This window comes from Zeus faber (genome assembly GCF_960531495.2).
Source record: "Zeus faber genome assembly, chromosome: 11".
NCBI lineage: Eukaryota > Metazoa > Chordata > Actinopteri > Zeiformes > Zeidae > Zeus > Zeus faber.
In genome coordinates this window covers 3,784,850-3,802,913 of record NC_137205.1, presented here as the reverse complement: position 1 = coordinate 3,802,913, position 18,064 = coordinate 3,784,850, and the positions used below count along the sequence as shown (strand labels likewise).

The following is an 18,064-nucleotide window of genomic DNA, read 5'->3' as shown; positions in this document are numbered from 1 at the left end:
TCACTGTTCTGGGTTGTTCGGTGTTACCGTATTGCGGCGCCGTACTGTTGTATACTGTGCTGTATTATCCCACAAACACTACCTCACTTTATTCACATGTCACTTTAATAATAATAATAATACATAAGTCAATCCGATACACGTAAGCCTTTGTCGATTCCATTTTATTTTATTCTATATATTTTTATTTTATTCTATAAGTATTTTGACTTACAGTATTACGTTTTATGAATCAGTCAGTTTGTCTAGTAAAAAATAAATTTTCCTAGGACATATTGTGTGTAATCACCGGGTGCGTTGCATTACATTTCACTGCATATATGTATGAAAATATGTATATGCATGTGACGAATAAACCTCTTGAATCTTGAATGAGAAGTAAAACTGAATGTCTACAAACAAAAAGCATTCTCAAAATGTTAATTCCTCCATGAATACCCACTCTGATTGGTGGGTCCTTTTTTATTAATTGCTAAATATGAATTGATACCTGAATTTCTCCACAGGGGGCTAATAAAGTGTTACTTGATTTCTTATGTTATCTTATCTCTGCCTGGTCCTGTTTACATTGCACCAACAACATGGCAGAGCCTACTGTCTCACCTCTATTTATAGCAGGCCTAGAACTCCAGCTCAGGAAAACTCACTTGTTTCTCTAATTTGCAATGGAGAAGGCCAGGTCAATGACCAGACAGTTGTGATCAGGAAAGAAGGTGAGAATGGTCAAACACAGACAGGAAATTGAGAGAGAGATAGGAGAAATGGAAATGGAGGCCCAAGATGCTAGTATACAGCATGCATCGTACAGTATACAAGAAAATATAACTCTTCAAGTAAAAAGAACAAGAAATTAACCAGAAGTTGCTGCATCCTAAATGAAAAACTAGCCATAGATAGATAGATAGATGGGTAGATAGATACTGTAGATGGATAGATAGTTGGATAGATAGTTGGATAGATAGCCTGTCGGTCTCTTACCTTAAAGTGGATCTTGACCCTATAGTCGACTCCCTCCTTCATGGTAAAGTACTGCGTCTTCAGAGCCTCTGGGTCTCCTGCACAAAACAAGTTGACATCACAGTCACGTCATCATGCATGACCCCAGCAGCTAGGCCATGACAACATGCAATATCATGACTCATTATGGGATCACACTGTGTTCTACGTATGAGAGCCAATGGGCCTCATTCACAAACACGTGTATATAGAAATGTTCTTAATTTGTGTGCAGAAAAGCTGGATACGCAAAATTACCACCAGATTCAAAATGTGCGCGTGAAAGTCAAATTTGTTCGGAACCTTTGTTCTTAACCATATTAAATTGACAGGCACATGCCCACAGCTTCTAATTAGCATAAACCACACCATGATTGCTTTATATTAGGTCGTTACTAATGATAGATGTTATTGCTTGCTTTGAGGGGCATTTGGTGTAATGTACTGCTGCAATCTCGTTGGGCATCCAAGCAACAACCCCCCTCTATAATGTCTGTGCTCTTTGTTATAGGGGAATAGGATATGATGTGATATATCATATTTTTCAATAAGCATGTGCTTTATCAAAATGTGTGTACACTGATTTGTGCAATTTGTGAATGAGGCCCCATGTGTATAAACTTATCACGCATCATGGCCTACTCTCAAGGCAAACATTTAAAAGAACATACATGTTAATAAAACATTTTTGAAGACGTGCGATGATGAGGCTTAAACGGTTGCCTTGATTGGACTGCATTCAAGCACAGTGAGAAGCTGCAGCAAAGTGGTTATTTTACGCCTGGTTTGAAAACATGCAAAACTATCCTTTAGGCCAGTGGTTTTCAACCGGAGGTCTGCTACCCCAATCTTCTTTTATGTCAAAATTATATTTGTGAAAAAATAAAAAATATATTTTGGACAGAAAATTATATTGAATGGTATTGGGCGGTCCTTTTTATTAATTGCGAAATGTGAATTGACACCTGAATTTCTCCACAGGGGGCTAATAAAGTGTAACCTGATATCTTATGTTATCTTATCTCTGCCTGGTCCTGTTTACATTGCACCAACAACATGGCAGAGCCTACTGTCTCGCCTCTATTTATAGCAGGCCTAGAAATCCGGCTCAGGAAAACTTATTTGTTTCTCTAATTGTTAATTTGCATTGGAAAAGGCCAGGTCAATGAGCAGACAGAGTTGTGATCAGAAAAGAAGGTGAGGATGGTCAAACACAGACAGGAATATGAGAGAGAGATAGGAGAAATGGAAATGGATGCCCAAGATGCTAGTATACAGCATGCGTCATACAGTATACAACAAAATATAACTTTTCAAGTAAAAGGATCAAGAAATAAACCAGAAGTTGCTGCATCCTAAATGAAAAACTAGCCATATATAGATAGATAGATAGATAGATAGATAGATAGATAGTCCAACCATTAATATGAGAACAGCTGCATTTTTTATTACAGTTATGAGCTGAAAGTGAGCCAATTCGCAGCTACTGACATTATGGTGCATTCAAAAACCTGATTTTTGAGTAACAATTTTTTTTGTAACCTTCGGGGGCCCTTATTTTGTGAGATTATGGTGAAACCCTCTGAGGTGTTCCAGGGGCATGTATTCAACATTTACATGCATTAATCTGGTGCACCTTAAAAGGAAGAGGCTAGATCTGTGAAAGATTCTTAGCTTCTTAAGCCCTGAGCCCCTTTCTAGGGCTGCGAGTGAGGTGGAGGGGTTGGAGTTTGGGATGGGGGTCAGCAGCTGGTGCCACATACAAGTGCCTTACACCATCAGAAAGCTAAGATCATTTGAGGTGATCATTTAAGGTGTAGCTTGACACTATATCAATATTTTCAAAACTATTAATATTTTGAGTGTAGAGGGGTTTTGAACATTATACTCATGCCTCATATTGGCCATTCTCATGCTCAATTATGTGTGATTAGTTACATATTTCATCACACATGAATGCAATTGGGCTCTTTGGAGTCACAGCTTTGTAGCCATACAATTTCTAGAGTTCCGTGAGTGTTAAGGTACCACAGCGTGCAGAAAAAGGAAAAGAAAAAAAAAAAAAATTACATTTTCACTGCATACAGAAAATGGTCTGTTTAGGACCCTGAAGCCAGCACATCCTCTGTAGCTGACATACACCGATCAGCCACAACATTAAAACCACTGACAGGTGAAGTGAATAACATTGCTCATCTCATTCCAATGGCACTTTTCAAGGGGTGGGATATGATTGGCATCAAGTGAACATTCATTTCTTTAAGTTGATGTATTGGAAGCAGAAAAAATGAGCCAGCATAAGGATCTGAGTAACTTTGACAAGGGCCAAAATGTGATGGCTAGACGACTGGGTCAGAGCATCTCCAAAACGGCAGGTCTTGCAGGGTGTTCTCGGTATGCACCCCAAAGATCCAACTCTTCTCATTCATCATTTATCATAAGTCCTCCCTCACTATCAAAAGGAAGGAAGGACAGCCGATGAACCGGCGACAGGTCAGGGGTGCCCATGGGCTCATTGATACATGTGGGGAGTGAAAGCTAGCCCGTCTGGTCCAATCCCATAGAACAGCTACTCTAGCACAAATTGTTGAAAAAGGTTAATGCTGGCTATGATAGAAAGGTGTCAGAACACACAGTGCATTGCAGCTTGCTGGGTATGGGGCTGCATAGCCGCAGAGCGGTCAGAGTGCCCATGCTGGACGACCGACCACCAAAAGTGCCTACAATGGACACGTGAGTGTCAGAACTGGACCATGGAGCAATGGAGCAGGAAGATGGCCTGGTCTGATGAGTCACGTTTCCTTTTACATCATGTGGATGGCCAGGTGCGTGTGGTTTACCTGGAAAGATGCCACCAGGATGCAACATGGCAATAAGGAAAGCCAGTGGAGGTAGTGTGATGCTCTGGGAAATGTTCTGATGGGAAACCTTGGGTCCTGACATTCAAGTGGTTACTTTGACATGTACCACCTACCTAAACATTGTTGCAGACCAAGTATACCCCTACATGGCAACAGTATTCCCTGACAGCAGTGGGTCCTTTCAGCAGGATAATGCACCCTACCACACTGCAGAAATTGTTCAGGAATGGTTTGAGGAATATGACAAAGAGTTCAAGGTGTTGACTTGGCCTTCAAATTCCCCAGATCTCAATCCAATCAAGCATCTGTGGGATGTGCTGGAACAACAAGCCCCATCCTTGGGGGCACCAATTCGCAACTTACAGGACTTAAAGCATCTGCTGCTAACGTGTGGGTACCGGATACCACACCACACCTTGCCGGTGCTTTAGCCCCAACAGGATTTTGAATAGCACCAGTGCAGCACCCCCAAGGATTTACTTAGTTTTTAATTTTCATGAAACACTTTAAATCAAAATAACTACTGTCCGACAATTTTTTAAGTTTTACATTTATTTAAGATTGATAATTCATAAAACAGGCAAGTGTAGAGCAGTAGCGTAGTAGATGTGTAATGGAGACTCACCATTAGGCATTTACGCTCCACTCTGCATGCCTTTTTCCCATTTTTTTCAAGTAAAACAAATAAAAGCCGTGTTTTTTAAATTATTTTGGATGGAAAGAATGTGTCCTGAGCCATTGATAGCCCCCCGACACACAGATTATTTACGCTGCCACATGGATAATGGCAATCAGACACAAAACAAGGGCAAAGGCATATCATTATCGCGATATCTTTTCTTAATCGGACACTAAGACGAAGCAGATACCAGGCGCAATTCATGGTGCCATTAGTGGCTGCGATTTTGATTCTTGGTCCTTTTATTGTCTGAGCTGCTCGGGTTGAGTGGGTTTACATTTAGGAGAGAAAAGCATCCAGAGCCCTTGTATATCAGTGTGGAAGCAATCAGGGAAGCATTCACCGGCTAATCACTTTATATCTCAATATGAGGGCCAGACCATCAGCCCTGAGTGCCGCTCTAATGGATGAGAGACAGATGGGGATAGAGAGAGACAGAGACAGAGAGAGAGGAGAGGGAGGAGCATGGCTGAGAGGAGAGGCGAGGAGGAGGAAGATGAATTTGGGACCACCAACAGTTGTACATTTTAAAAGTAATTACAACGTAAGCGATTAGTACTCGTCGGAGACCCCGTCCATCTCCACGTCCATCTCCACGTCCTCCGCTAAACGGGCCACGTGATCCTCATCGGAGTAGTTGGAGACCCCGTCCATCTCCTCGTCCTCCGCTAAATGGGCCACGTCCTCATCGGAGGAGGAACCCCCAGGGTTGACATCCTCCACCTCTGAAACATCGCTGGAGACGCAGACAAGAGAGGTGGTGGGGTCTGCGGTTGGGAGGGTTGACCTGGTCTGGAAGGCTGGTCAGGATTGCGCTGATGGAAGCTCCTGATGAGGGTGTAGTTCAGAATGTGCCTCGCAGGGACCCAGGACCTCTCCTCCGAGCCGTAACCCTCCCAATCCACCAGGTACTGCAGGCCTCTTCCATGCCGGCGGGAACGTAGGAGACGGCGGACAGAAAAGGCAGGGCCCCCGTCAATGAAGCGCGGAGGAGGCGGGGAAGGCATTAAGGGGACCAGAGCACTCTCCCGGACCGGCTTAACTTTGGACACGTGGAAGGTGGGATGGACGGGCATGGACCTAAGGAGCTTGAGCCGCACTGTCACCGGGTTGACGACCTTCTCGATCATGAACGGGCCGATGAACCGAGGAGCCAGCTTTTTGGATTCCACCTTAAGGGGGAGGTCCCGGGTGGAGAGCCAGACCTTCTGGCCTGGCTGGTACTCCGGGGCCTGGGAGCGGCAACGGTTGGCGGCAGAGGCGTTGCGGCCAGCTGCTTGGAGGAGGGCGGCCCGGGCCCAGGTCCAGGTCCTGCGGCAGCGGCGAATGAAGACCTGGACGGACGGGCAGGAAGCCTCCTTCTCAAGGGCCGGGAACAGAGGCGGTTGGAAGCCGTAGGCGCACTGGAAGGGGGAGAGGCCTGTGGCCGAACTGGTCAGGGTGTTGTGGGCATATTCCACCCACAAAAGCTGCTCGGACCAGGACGACGGGCGTTGTGATGTCATGCAGCGAAGGGCCGTCTCCATCTCCTGGTTCTTCCGCTCCGTTTGGCCGTTGGAATGGGGGTGGTACCCTGAAGAGAGGCTGACCGTGGCCCCCAGGAGCGCACAGAACTCCCTCCAGAAGACAGGCAAACTGGGGACCCCGGTCGGATACGACATCTACCGGGATGCCATGGAGGCGGACGACATGGTACAATAATAGCTCGGCGGTGCCCTTGGCGGACGGGAGCTTCGGTAGAGGCACGAAGTGAGCCATCTTGCTAATCCGGTCCACCACGGTCAGGATGGTAGTGTTGCCGCTAGATAGTGGCAGACCGGTGACGAGGTCCACGGAGATGTGAGACCAGGGGCAATGAGGAACTGGCAGTGGGTGTAGGAGACCAGCAGGAGCAAGAACAGAGGGTTTGTGCTGGTTACAGGTGGGGCAGGCATTGACGAACCCTTGGACGTCCTCACCCAGGGAGGGCCACTAGAAGAGACGCTGGACGACCTCCTTCGTCCGCTGGATCCCTGGGTGGCAGGTGAGTCAGGAGTTGCGGGCCCACTGGAGAACCTCGGACCAGAGGTCAGGCAGGACGAACAGACGGTCGGGCGGACATGCGCTGGGTCCAGGTTGGTCCTGGGCGGCGGCTCTGACCTTCTCTTCCACCTCCCAGGTGAGTGTGGCAACTAGACGGGAGGACGGTAGAATGGTGTCAGGGTCAGCAGCGTCTTCCTCCTCCTCCTGGAACTGCCGGGACAGGGCGTCAGGTTTGATATTGCGTGACCCCGGCCGATAGGAGTGGGAGAAATTTAACCTTGTTAGGAAGAGCGCCCAACGGGCCTGACGGAGTGCAGTCTCCTGGCGGACTGGATATACTCCAGGTTTTTGTGGTCAGTCCACACCAGGAACGGCAGCTGGGTTCCCTCTAGCCAGTGTCGGTACTCCTCCAGGGCCAATTTGACGGCGAGAAGCTCCCTATTCCCGATGTCGTAGTTCCTCTCGGCTGGGGTTAAACGCCTGGAGAAGAAGGCGCAGGGATGAAGCTTCTGGTCGGAGGCCGTTCTCTGGGACAGAACAGCTCCGACTCCCACGTCGGAGGCGTCCACTTCAACCACGAACTGCCGTTCAGGGTCAGGCAATACCACAATGGGGGCTGAAGTGAACCGTGCCTTCAGGGCCAGGAAGGTGCCGTTTCGGTGGTCCAGCGACGCTGGAACAGTTCGTAATGAACGGACTACAGCCGTCTGCGTCTCCGGCGTAGCATTCTGGAACCCCCACCCGGGGCTCCAGGGAGTACCCAGGCTGGGCCGGTGCAGGTGGGTCCGGGGAAGCAGGCTGCAGGATGAACTGACCGAGAGCGATGGCAAGCTGCTGGACCTGGGCAGCTAGCATGGCGAGCCCTTGCTCCTGGTTGCGCTGCTAGCCGAACGTCCGCTGAGGTGGAGGCTCGGACAGCCTCCTGGTGTTGGAGCTGTGACTCCACCCTTCCCAGGCTTGCCAGCAACTCGGGGTTGTGTGCTGGGTCCATTGTTGGCCAGATTGTACTGTAACGGGTGTGGTTAGGACCCAATTGCAGCACAAAGACAGGCAGGGATATTTGGTAATGTCTTTTATTTGTAGAGCAGACGGAAGACAGGCAGGGGGCAGGCAGGATACATCGTCGGGGACAGGCAGGTTCGATAATGAGGAGTGCAGACAGAAGACAGGCAGAGTGGCAGGCAGGATACGTGGTAGGAGCGAGGCAGAGTCGGTAGCGGGGAATCAGTCCGGGGAACGCTGGAGAGTCTGGTGCAAGCATCGAAGACAATCTGGCAATGGGTGACTGGTGAGAGAGGCATATATAGGGGTTACATTGCAGATCTGGAACAGCTGTGTGCGCAGGTGAATAGAGTTGGGCTAATGGGACAGGTAAGGAGAGGGAGGGGAAGTAGAAGGCGGCGGAGATCATGACAATGTTATGCTTTTAAATCGAATAGATACATATACAGTACATAAGCATACATACAATTGGATAAGCACACAAATTAAATTTCACGCCCCTACCTTAAACCGTGTTATTAAAATACTATTATTAGCATGAGTACTATAATCCTTATTATTATCACAACTGTTGGGGAGTAGTGAACTACATGTATTTAAACTAGTAGTTTAACTACATTTTGCAGTAGCTTGCTGGTAGTTCAACTTTGCATAGTGATTCAAATTGTTAAATTACTTTTTTGAAAATTTTTGTGTAGTTAACTATTGAAACTACAAAAACTTTGGCCCATAAAAGTAAAGGAATGATTCTTTTATTTTTATTTTACCATATCTTCTCTACTGTAGTTGAACTACCTTTGACCAGCCCTGCAACCTTTTTCTTTCATCCTGACCATCCATCCATGGCCAGGCAATGCATTTGCAAAAGAGCAGGCGTTGCTCAGTGCTCACACAGCGACAGTGTCATCATGGAATCTCCCAAATCTCAGCCTGAGGAAACATCACCATGGCCACACTGAAGGAAATACATGACACTGACTAGCTCCACGACAAAAGCTATGTTTTTACTCGTGAGCTATGCTGTTTATTAACAAATTTTCAAAGATGTTGTTGCATGTTATTTTAGAAGTAACCTGACTAACTGAGTAATCCTGCTTGGTGCAATACCCCCATCTGGACTTTAGTTTCTGGAAGGCAGGTGTTTGACTGATGGACATTGTATACACAACCAAAGCTGATATTCCATCGCTGGTCAGACGATGACGTGTGCATGTTTTTGAGGGGGGGTCCTTACTGACGTGAGGTGGCAGAAACCCCATGTGAGCACGGGGAGAACATGCAAACTCCACACAGAAAGGCTCCTATTTGGGAGATAACCCGCCGGAGCACGGTGCCAACAGCGCCCCAGGCGGTAATCAAACCCAGGACCTTCTTGCTGTGAGGCAGCAGTACAATGCACTGTGCCACCATGCCACCTGTAGTTCAACTTCTTCCAGTGTGAAGCTATTGGTAGCTTGCAAAGCTATACTTTCAAAGTAGCTTCCACAACACTGATTATCACCATTATTAATATTACAGTTAGTATTATGACAATGCCATATTTCTCTAATTCAGCTATGCAAATATGGGTCCCAACGCATACTTTAGGGTCATTTGGCGCCTTTCGACTTATTTTTTCTTTCACATCATTTGAAAGTGGAGAATCAGAGCTTCCAAACAAGGTGTGCAAATCAAATCTTGTGCAAATCAAGCAAATGTTTTTAAAGCCATGACAAGGGTGTGGCAAACCAGGCTTCTGTGATAATCACCTTCAAAGTTTTACCCCACACTTGGTTTTTTCAGCCAGCTCCCAGAATGCAAATGGTTGGAGGACTAACAGAGTCTAGCTAGTTGTCACATGGCAACTTAACATCCTGCTCAATGGGGACTTGACACCCTGGTGAATAGGGCAATCACTGCTTTGTTCTTGTGTTTTGAGGGAATGTTGAACAGTGTCATCAACACACAGCTATTTTTGTTTTTAAAAAAGCTTTTATACAACAGTAAGTATATACATGTTTTATAAAAGTGGAATTATTTAGGAGTAAAGACATAAGGATAACAGAACAAAATGTAGAGTCTATCAATAATATAAGTCTTGGAAAATCTGAAATCTGAAAAACTGCCAATCACCAACGTCAAAGGACTTCATCAAGTCATCAGCTTCTTCCGTTGTAACAACAACGGGCATATCGTCGGTCTCCCCCGGTGGTTCTTGAAAATATTCTGTTTCATCGTCACATTCAGGTTGAAATCCACTGTTTGAAATGGTCTCAAAATCCGGAATAATATCAGATTCAGCAGAGCGTTCGTTCTCAGCGTTACTGTTGGAGAACTGACTATCATCGCAGAAAATTAAGTCCAGTATGCGCTGTTTACACTGACTTGGATCTATTGTACTGGTCAGATTAAGGTCCGCGATATGATTTAGATCTTCCTCCACCCGCTTCTGGTAATCCATAACAACACAGAGTTTTCACAGACAAGTGAAACCGAAGGATCCTCGTCTTGTTTACAGAAGTTTTCACAGACAAGTGAAACCGAAGGATCCATGTCTTGTTTATGGAAGTGACGTCAGTGATGTCAGGATTTCTTCTTTGATGGTTATCGATTTAAAGGTTGAACTCTATCAAAACGGTTTCACATTGTGACTTCACATCACATGGAATATGGAGGAATGATCTTCACCTGGACGGTCGCTTTGAAGGAACCGATCGATCTGCGTTGTTCAGTAATGTAATGTTCAGTAATCCCCATGTAATCTAACAGGAATATTGAACACCACAGTTTAACATTTTTCTACTATTTATAAATCGAACTCAGTTTTGAAATGTTGACAGATAAAAAAAAAAAACAACACAAAGGAAGACGAATCAGGAAAAATCTAATTTTCCTTCAAGAAAGGTTTTTTCAACTTATTTGGCTGCTCTTGGTGATTTTAGAAATGCGCGAGACAGTGGGTTTTGCTCAATGGGTCACATATTTATTATACCAGCATATTTACTAACACTATCATCGCATATTATTGCTACCCATTGCTTCTATATACTATTTGTACTGCCACCTGCCCATATTGGCCTCTCACGTTAGCATAGTTAGTTGCACTAGTGTTACTCCCTGTTAATTTCTGTTTATGTGTAATTATATTGTAGCGTTCCGCTCAACGCTTCGAACACACACAAGGGGTGATAATGCTGTAGTCTAGTGCATTTATTGTATAACAGCATAGGCTACTGTCGGCCGGAACCACACTGAAGAACAGATCCCGCTCGCACATTAACCTGGCACACCTCATCACTTCTGGTCTCTCTCTCCCCACTTCCTTCCCACCCACTGATGCATCTAAGCCTGCAACACGGTAACACTAAACACATCAATAACACCGTTTGAACATTTCGAACAGGGTTGCAACACTTTGAATAGGGTTGCCCCTTAAAAAGTCCCTGATCCCGAGGGATCAAACAGTCTCTGAGATGACGCAGGGCCCGTCTCAGTCTCTGGGGTCATGATCCTGGTATTGGCAAAGGCAACTCGGTCTGGTGAACTGCACCGCTGACTAGCAGGGACGATGGCTGGAGAAAGGGAGGGACAGGGAGTGTGCATGGGGAACGCAGACAGCAAATCTTGAGAATTTGACGCAGGGGAAAGGAGGCTCTAACCCCCTGGTAGTCTGAGGCCAGCTCCCTCGGCCTAAGCGAGTTGCTTTGCATGGTGTTTGTGTCACTGTCTCTCTAGGAGGGTGCCAGAACCTGAAGGGGACCAGAGAAATCAGCCACTGGAGAGCTGAGTGATCAGTCCAGGCAGTGAAGGGCAGGCCACAGAGATAGTACTTCAAGTGCCTTACCGCCATCACCACGGCCAGAAGTTCCCGACGAGTGATGCAGTAACAGCACTCAGACTTGTTGAAAGTTTTGTATGCCACCACTCTCTCCTGCTGGCCCCATGTGAGCCAGCACCGCACCAACACCAACGTTGCTGGAGTCGGCATCCAGGATAAACGGCAGGGTGGGGTCTGGGGGAGTGAAGATGGGGGACTCCATCAATGCCCCATGGAGAGAGCTGAAGGCCTGCTGGCACTCTGGTGTCCACATGAAACTCCTGTCCTTTTGCAGCAGATGTACAGGGGAGCACCTGTGCAGGAGAAGCCTCATACAAACCTTCTGTAGTATGAGGCCAGGCCCAGGGAGATTTTCGGCTGTCATTGGTCAGTGGGAGTGGGCCAGTCTCTTACCGCGTGTACCTTCTCCTCCAGGGTGCTGACCCCCCCCTTCCAGTCTGTGCCCTGGAACTCCAAGAACTCCACCTCCTTTCTCATGAAGTGGCACTTTTTGGGGTGGAGCTTCAGACCTGCTGCTTCCACTTTCTGAAGTACCTGCCACAGCACCCCCAAGGCGACTTGGAAGGTGCCTCCGTGTTCCAGGATGTCGTTCACATACACAAGACACTCCTGATGGGGGATACCAGCCAGCACCATTTACCTCTCAAATGTGGCTGGGGCCTGGCACAAGCCAAAGCTAGGGAGGCGAAACTGCCACAGCCCCGTACCCATGCAGAAGGTCATCTTTGGTCTTGCCTCGGGGCTAAGGGACATCTGCCAGTAGCGCCTTTTCAGGTGAAGTGAGGAGGACCTGGACGAACTAGACACCAGGTCCAGTGACTTGTCGATGCAGGGCAGTAGGTATGAGTCTTTCCTAGTCACAGGGGTTGTTCAGGGGTCTGTAGTCAACACAGAATGTCATCTTGGGGCTACATTTCTTTGAGACCATCACAACCCCCGAAGCCCATAGGCTATCTAAGGGCTCACTGATGCCTGCCCACTTCATCTCCTCAATCGCGCTGTCTACGGCCTCCCGGTGCATCATGGGAAGACGGAAGGGACGTGTCTTGATGGGCTGAGCGCCCCCAGTCTCTATTCCATGCTGCACCACATGTGTCAGGCCCACATCACCATCTGTCAGAGCAAAAATATCCTTGAATTGGCTACAACACCTGCCCCAACTCTTCCCGTTGCCAGGGCTTTAGCCCGTCACAGTTCACATATCTCCCTCACCGTTGACAATCTATCCGTCTCTTCCATCGTGGTTGGCTGTACCAAGGGAAGGGGGCTCAAGCACATAGAGGGAAGTGTTGCCAGGGAGAGGGGGGCTGTCTGTCGGCACGAGTGTGGGCTGCCAAACTGCTGAACAGGTGGGGGAATACCTCTCTTGAGCACCTGAACTCGGTAATGTGGAGCCAACGCTACTGACTGGGGGATTTCTAATGTCACATTGTGTCACTTTGGCCATTACAGTCAGTGGGGCCCCCAGGGAAGGTCAGTGTGTTCTCCCCTAGGTCCAGCAGGCAGAGAGCAAACCTCAGGAAGTCCAATCCCAGTATACCGGGTCCTGCTCCAATTGTGTCCCTGCTGTAACAACGTCAGCCCTCATTAGTGTTGCCGTCGAACCTATGTCCACAAGGGCCGTGCAGAAATCCCCAACATGTGTCCAACCCACCACCATTGCGGACTCTGTGGTGTCATTTGCTTCAGGGGGAGTAGAGTCCAGCTCCCGTCTGTGCTGTTGGGCTCCTGCTGCGGGTGATGGGGTGGCGTGGGTTAGAAGGCCAGGGGTCTGTATTGTCCCATCTATACGGGCTCTGAGCCGTTTACTTGGTAACTGACCTTTTCGTACACTGCCTGAGGAGATGGCTGGGTTGGCCACACCCCCAACAGACCAAGGGGCATTGGTGAGGTTGGGTGGCACTGCCTGGTGACTGCAGTGACACCGCACGGATCACAGATTGACATTTTAAATGACATTATTTATTTCTATTTCTATTTATTTACTGTTGGATGTAGTATAGCGCACAAAATGGCAGCTGATAGAAATGACAGGGCATTTTACTTAAAATGGCCCCCAACATAGAAAATGTCTCTTTATGACATCTCTCATCCAAATAGCCTTTATTTCGACTTGCCTAGGAGGAACTATATAGGAGTGTATCTGAGAAGACTCTCTCTCTCTCGCTTGGTCGCTCTTGCTTTAGGCTCATCTCTTGGTCTTTGTCATTGTGCCAATAAAGGATCCATTCTGCATCGCATCCGTCTCCGTCTTATTGAGGAAGCTCCCGACATCAACCAACCTGGGAGGGATCTGTCTTCAGGATCCCAACATTACAGGATCCCAACATTAATCTGCAGTTTAGGTGACTTCCCCTTGGTGCGTTTAGGTGCATAGACCCACACTAAATCTTCTGAACTGAAGTGAGTCCCTTTTGTGTGCTGGTCATAAGCTCTCTTTTGATGAGCCCCTGCAGTCTCAGCTTGCCTCCTTGCAAACTTGTGGGCCGGGTCTAATCTCTCCCTAAGATGGGTAGCATACTCAGGGCCAGCTGGTACTTGGGGTGTATCTGGAGGCCGCCCATATGCCACAGTAGGTGGAGTCCAGAGCTCTCTACCCAGCATTAATAAGGCCGGCATGCACCCAGTGGTCTGAGTTGTTTGCACATCTCCTTGAACAGCTGGGCCTCAAAATTCCTTCCCTGATCGGCGTGTAGCTTGGCCAGGACTGTGAAGCGGCTTCCACATTCCGCCCACATGTGCTCCAATAGAACCATTGTCGCACTCTATTTAGCATTTTATTGACGCCAAAGTGCCCTACTCCTGGTGGACCATGATGCAAACTAAGCACCTCCTCCTGTCAGCTCTTTGGCACCATCACCTGCCACCTGCCACGGTAGGAACTGGGGAGGCGCCAGCTATAGCTGTGGTGATAGCTTGTGTGAAAGCAGTGATCAGCAGTGCAGTGGAGTCTGGAGGGGGCAGGTGATTGGAGTGAGTGGGATCATCGGGGGTCCCACTAACCTGATGAGCCATGGGGCGGCAGTAACTCTCTTGTGCACTACAAATCCCATCCATGAAAGGTCCCGACACTTGTGAACTCATTCAATTAGCATGGTTAGTCGCTAAGTCAACATCAACTCTGTGAAAGCTGGGCTGGTTGCTGGAGTCATCGCAGTATGGCTCCACCCTGAAGGGCTCATGTTATTAGCTTGGTCAGCGGCTAAACTAGTAGTCTCCAGCTGAGAAAACCATTGCTTCTAGTAGTTAGCTTCCTCAGGCAATGGGCTGTCAAAAACAGGCTGTGGTATCCTAGCCCAGTTAGTATTAGCATTCAAACTAGTTGATTGAATGTTGCAGGGCGCCGCCTATGTTGTTGGATGTTGCAACCTTATTTAGATCTGGAAGTAGAATAGAGTAGAATATTAATCCATGTCCTGTAGAAAGGTTTGCTAGGCAAGAACCAGAGTCACATTTTTGCTTGGCAGAACATTTGCGCTGTTCAACCATCTCAGTATAACTTGCCTTCAGCCACTGTCTAAACATCTCTCTCTTCATTTCCATTTGTGGCTACACAAACTTATCTCCGCTCCATTTAAGAAAATGAGCCCTCTTCCACCTGGCCCTGATGAAGGTCTGCCTGAATTGAATGCACCTCTGTTTTCCTTTTTGGAACTTGACTCGAATGCATCTCCATTTCTTCCCGAGTTTGACTTGAACGCACGTCGCTCACATTCGGTTCTACTGACGGAGGTGGAATCCACTCACATCCATAGTTGCGGGGTAACTGAACGATTGGAGAAGAACGGCGAGGAGACGATGATGCGTTCGATAGCTCAACTGAGCCCAGTTTTATTTACTTTTTCCTTTTTCCTATTCCTATTTCCTTCCACCCTGAAAGGACTTCCCAGCCAATTAGCCACTACGGTGAACACCTCCCTCAATAAAACATTGCAAAACAACTATAGATAAACAGGAACTTATACCCAGTATTACAATACTGTACTTTAATCAAGAACCACTTGCGATTACTCTGTCCTGTGGACGACCTCTAGCATAACAAGAGCACACCTTTCTTGTTATACCAGACCGCCACCAATCCCCCGCTTTGGAGAACGATCTTACATGTTGTAGTCGATAAACAACTAATTAGCATTACTTCTCCAAGAGAGGGAGAATCACCAAGGGTGAGAAAAATAAACATAGAAACAAACAACATGTACCTGGAAAAACATAAACATAGAAACATCAAACGGCAACATGTATCGACAAAACATAATCAATCAATTCCAGCAAAATTGGAAGAGCAATTTGGCATGTGGCCTCTTCCTGTGATAGCGACGGTAAAGGAGGGAGAAAAGGAGAAGGATGTAAACAGGGGGGTGTTTGGATGTGTGTTCGAAGCGGGTGCTGGTGGTGTTTGTGTGCCTATGACGCCTGTGTGTGTGTGTGTGTGTGTGTGTGTGTGTGTGTGTGTGTGTGTGTGTGTGTGTGTGTGTGTGTGTGTGTGTGTGTGTGTGTGTGTGTGTGTTTGTCTGTCCACCAGTGAGTGCACGGCACTTGCCCCAATTAGCTCTGGTGTATGAGGTCAGAATTATATCATGGTGCCCCCAAGCAGCAGAAAAAGCCCTGTGACCACCCCTGAGTCCCCCACCTGTATATACCACAGGTAAGCTTTGAGCACCATGCCCTGCAGCCACAGAAGAACCCCCAGCCCCAAGAAGCCAGGAGCCCATGGAGCAACACCCACGCATGGCCCTGAGGACCATAAATTAGTCCCGGAGAGCGCACGGAGATCCTGCGCCCCTAAAGTGTACACACACATAATAGGTGTGTGTGTGTATATATACTGTGTGTGTGTGTGTGTGTGTGTGTGTGTGTGTGTGTGTGTGTGTCTGTGTGTATGTATGTATGTATGTATGTATGTATGTACATACAGGCATGTGGATGATTCTAAGGGCCTGTTGCTGAAAGGGGCTCTGTTAATCAATTATTATAACATAAATAATAAATAAACGTACATAACAAATTATAAATGATTAGAGCATTAGGGTTGGGCCCAATGTGATATCTTTTCATGGGGCCCAAAATCCCTGGCCACACCCCTGTGTACAGGTATTTATGTATGTCTGTATGCATGTCCGCATGTTCTGTATATACACTATGTATGTCTATAACACTACCACCTCCTACCGTTCTGTCATCCTTGCTCCTATCCTCCTCTCCGCTCTCTTTCTTTTCTTCTCACAGGAGATTGAAACAGGGAGACAGTAACTACCCACCTCACCCTACCAACCTCCTCCTCCCACTCCCAGATTGTCTGACTGAGAAAATAGGTCACTGCCACACACACACACACACACACACACACACACACACACACACACACACACACACACACACACACACACACACACACACACACACACACACACACACACACACGATCACAGATGAAATAGGAAATGAATTACAATACTTATTGTAATTAATAACTATTTATTGTATCCATGCCTCATTTTCTCGATGACACAATTCCATGACAGAACTTAAATTACATCACTCTAAAGAGGCATGTGATCAACTGTTAATTACCCAGACATATCAAAGAAGGTAGACCGCCACTGTGGCATATGTCCAACCCGTCCTCAAAAAAATCCACCCTCAAGCCAACTAAATTAGATAGATACAGGATCATTTCGAAACTTAAATTTCTCTCTAAAATCCTGAAAAAGTTGTTGCTGAGCAAGTCCTTGAGTTGGTAGAAGGTCAAAATGTTTGATGAATTTCGAGTACCGAGCCTGCACTGCTAAGAGTCACCAATGATCATGCGTGTCAACAAGGGTGAATATTAATTTAAGGGCTGCGTGAATGCCTTTGACACCATCAACTGAGCAATTCTAAGTGATAGGCTTTGTATCTCGGTTTGTATTTCTGGAACTATACATGTTCCTCTTGGTCATCTGTTCAGCCATTTCCATAGCATTTCTTACCATTTCTTGTTATGTGTATGACACAGCAGTTTTTGCCACGCCAAACAACCTGAATGATGTTACCATCCTTCATGACTGCCATAGCTGCCATTAAGAATTGTGACTTTCCCAGATCACTTGGTTAGTCAGATTGATCAGTATATTGGTCTCTTTGTGTTAGGCCCACGGCCTCCCAGCACCACTAGAGGCCACTCTTGCCTCATCTGCAGCTCCCCCCTTGAGCCAATTGCACACACCTGAGATCAATTACCTGCATAACTCCACACAGTATTTAGTCTCCAGCTTCCCAGTCATTCTTTGCCAGACCGTCAACTAGCTTACCCAAGTTGTACAGCTATTGGCTCCATTCCAAGTTCCAAGTCACTAGCTCCTAGTGCTTGTTTCAAGTCTCTAGTCTATGTCTCTTTGTTTCGTATTCCCCTTACCTGCTTGTCTCCTCTCGTCGACCCAGTCTGTCCGTCCATCTCCAGCCAGCCCGGTTTACCTGCTTGTCTCCGCTCATTGACCAAGGCTGTCTGTCCTTCTCCATCCAGCCCGGTTCCCCGTCTCTCCACCCGGATCCTCGACCCCTCCTCCTGGTCATCATCATCCCATCCCATCATGCCCAGCCCTAGTCCATCCCTACCTGACCGGGTGCCCCCGGCCAGCTCCACCGTGTGGGCAAATAAACATCCTTTGTCTGCCTCCCATCAACCGTGTTGTGCGTCTGGGTCTC

At 47.3% G+C, this 18,064-nt stretch overlaps 2 protein-coding genes across 5 annotated transcripts in view; one reads left to right on the top strand and one right to left on the bottom strand.

Annotated features, from left to right (window-relative positions):
• Positions 1–18,030, top strand: part of eci1 (enoyl-CoA delta isomerase 1) — a 50,802-nt gene extending 32,772 nt beyond the window's left edge. Inside the window, exon 8 of the transcript XR_013844400.1 lies at positions 17,883–18,030. The gene's annotated coding sequence lies outside the window, so the exon portion shown is untranslated. The remainder of the gene's footprint in view (positions 1–17,882) is intronic.
• Positions 1–18,064, bottom strand: part of arhgdig (Rho GDP dissociation inhibitor (GDI) gamma) — a 53,604-nt gene that overhangs the window by 14,394 nt on the left and 21,146 nt on the right. For all 4 annotated transcript variants that reach the window (XM_080009613.1, XM_080009612.1, XM_080009615.1 and 1 more), the window contains exon 4: positions 979–1,055. In XM_080009613.1, coding sequence (XP_079865739.1) covers positions 979–1,055 — 77 coding nt within the window. The remainder of the gene's footprint in view (positions 1–978; positions 1,056–18,064) is intronic.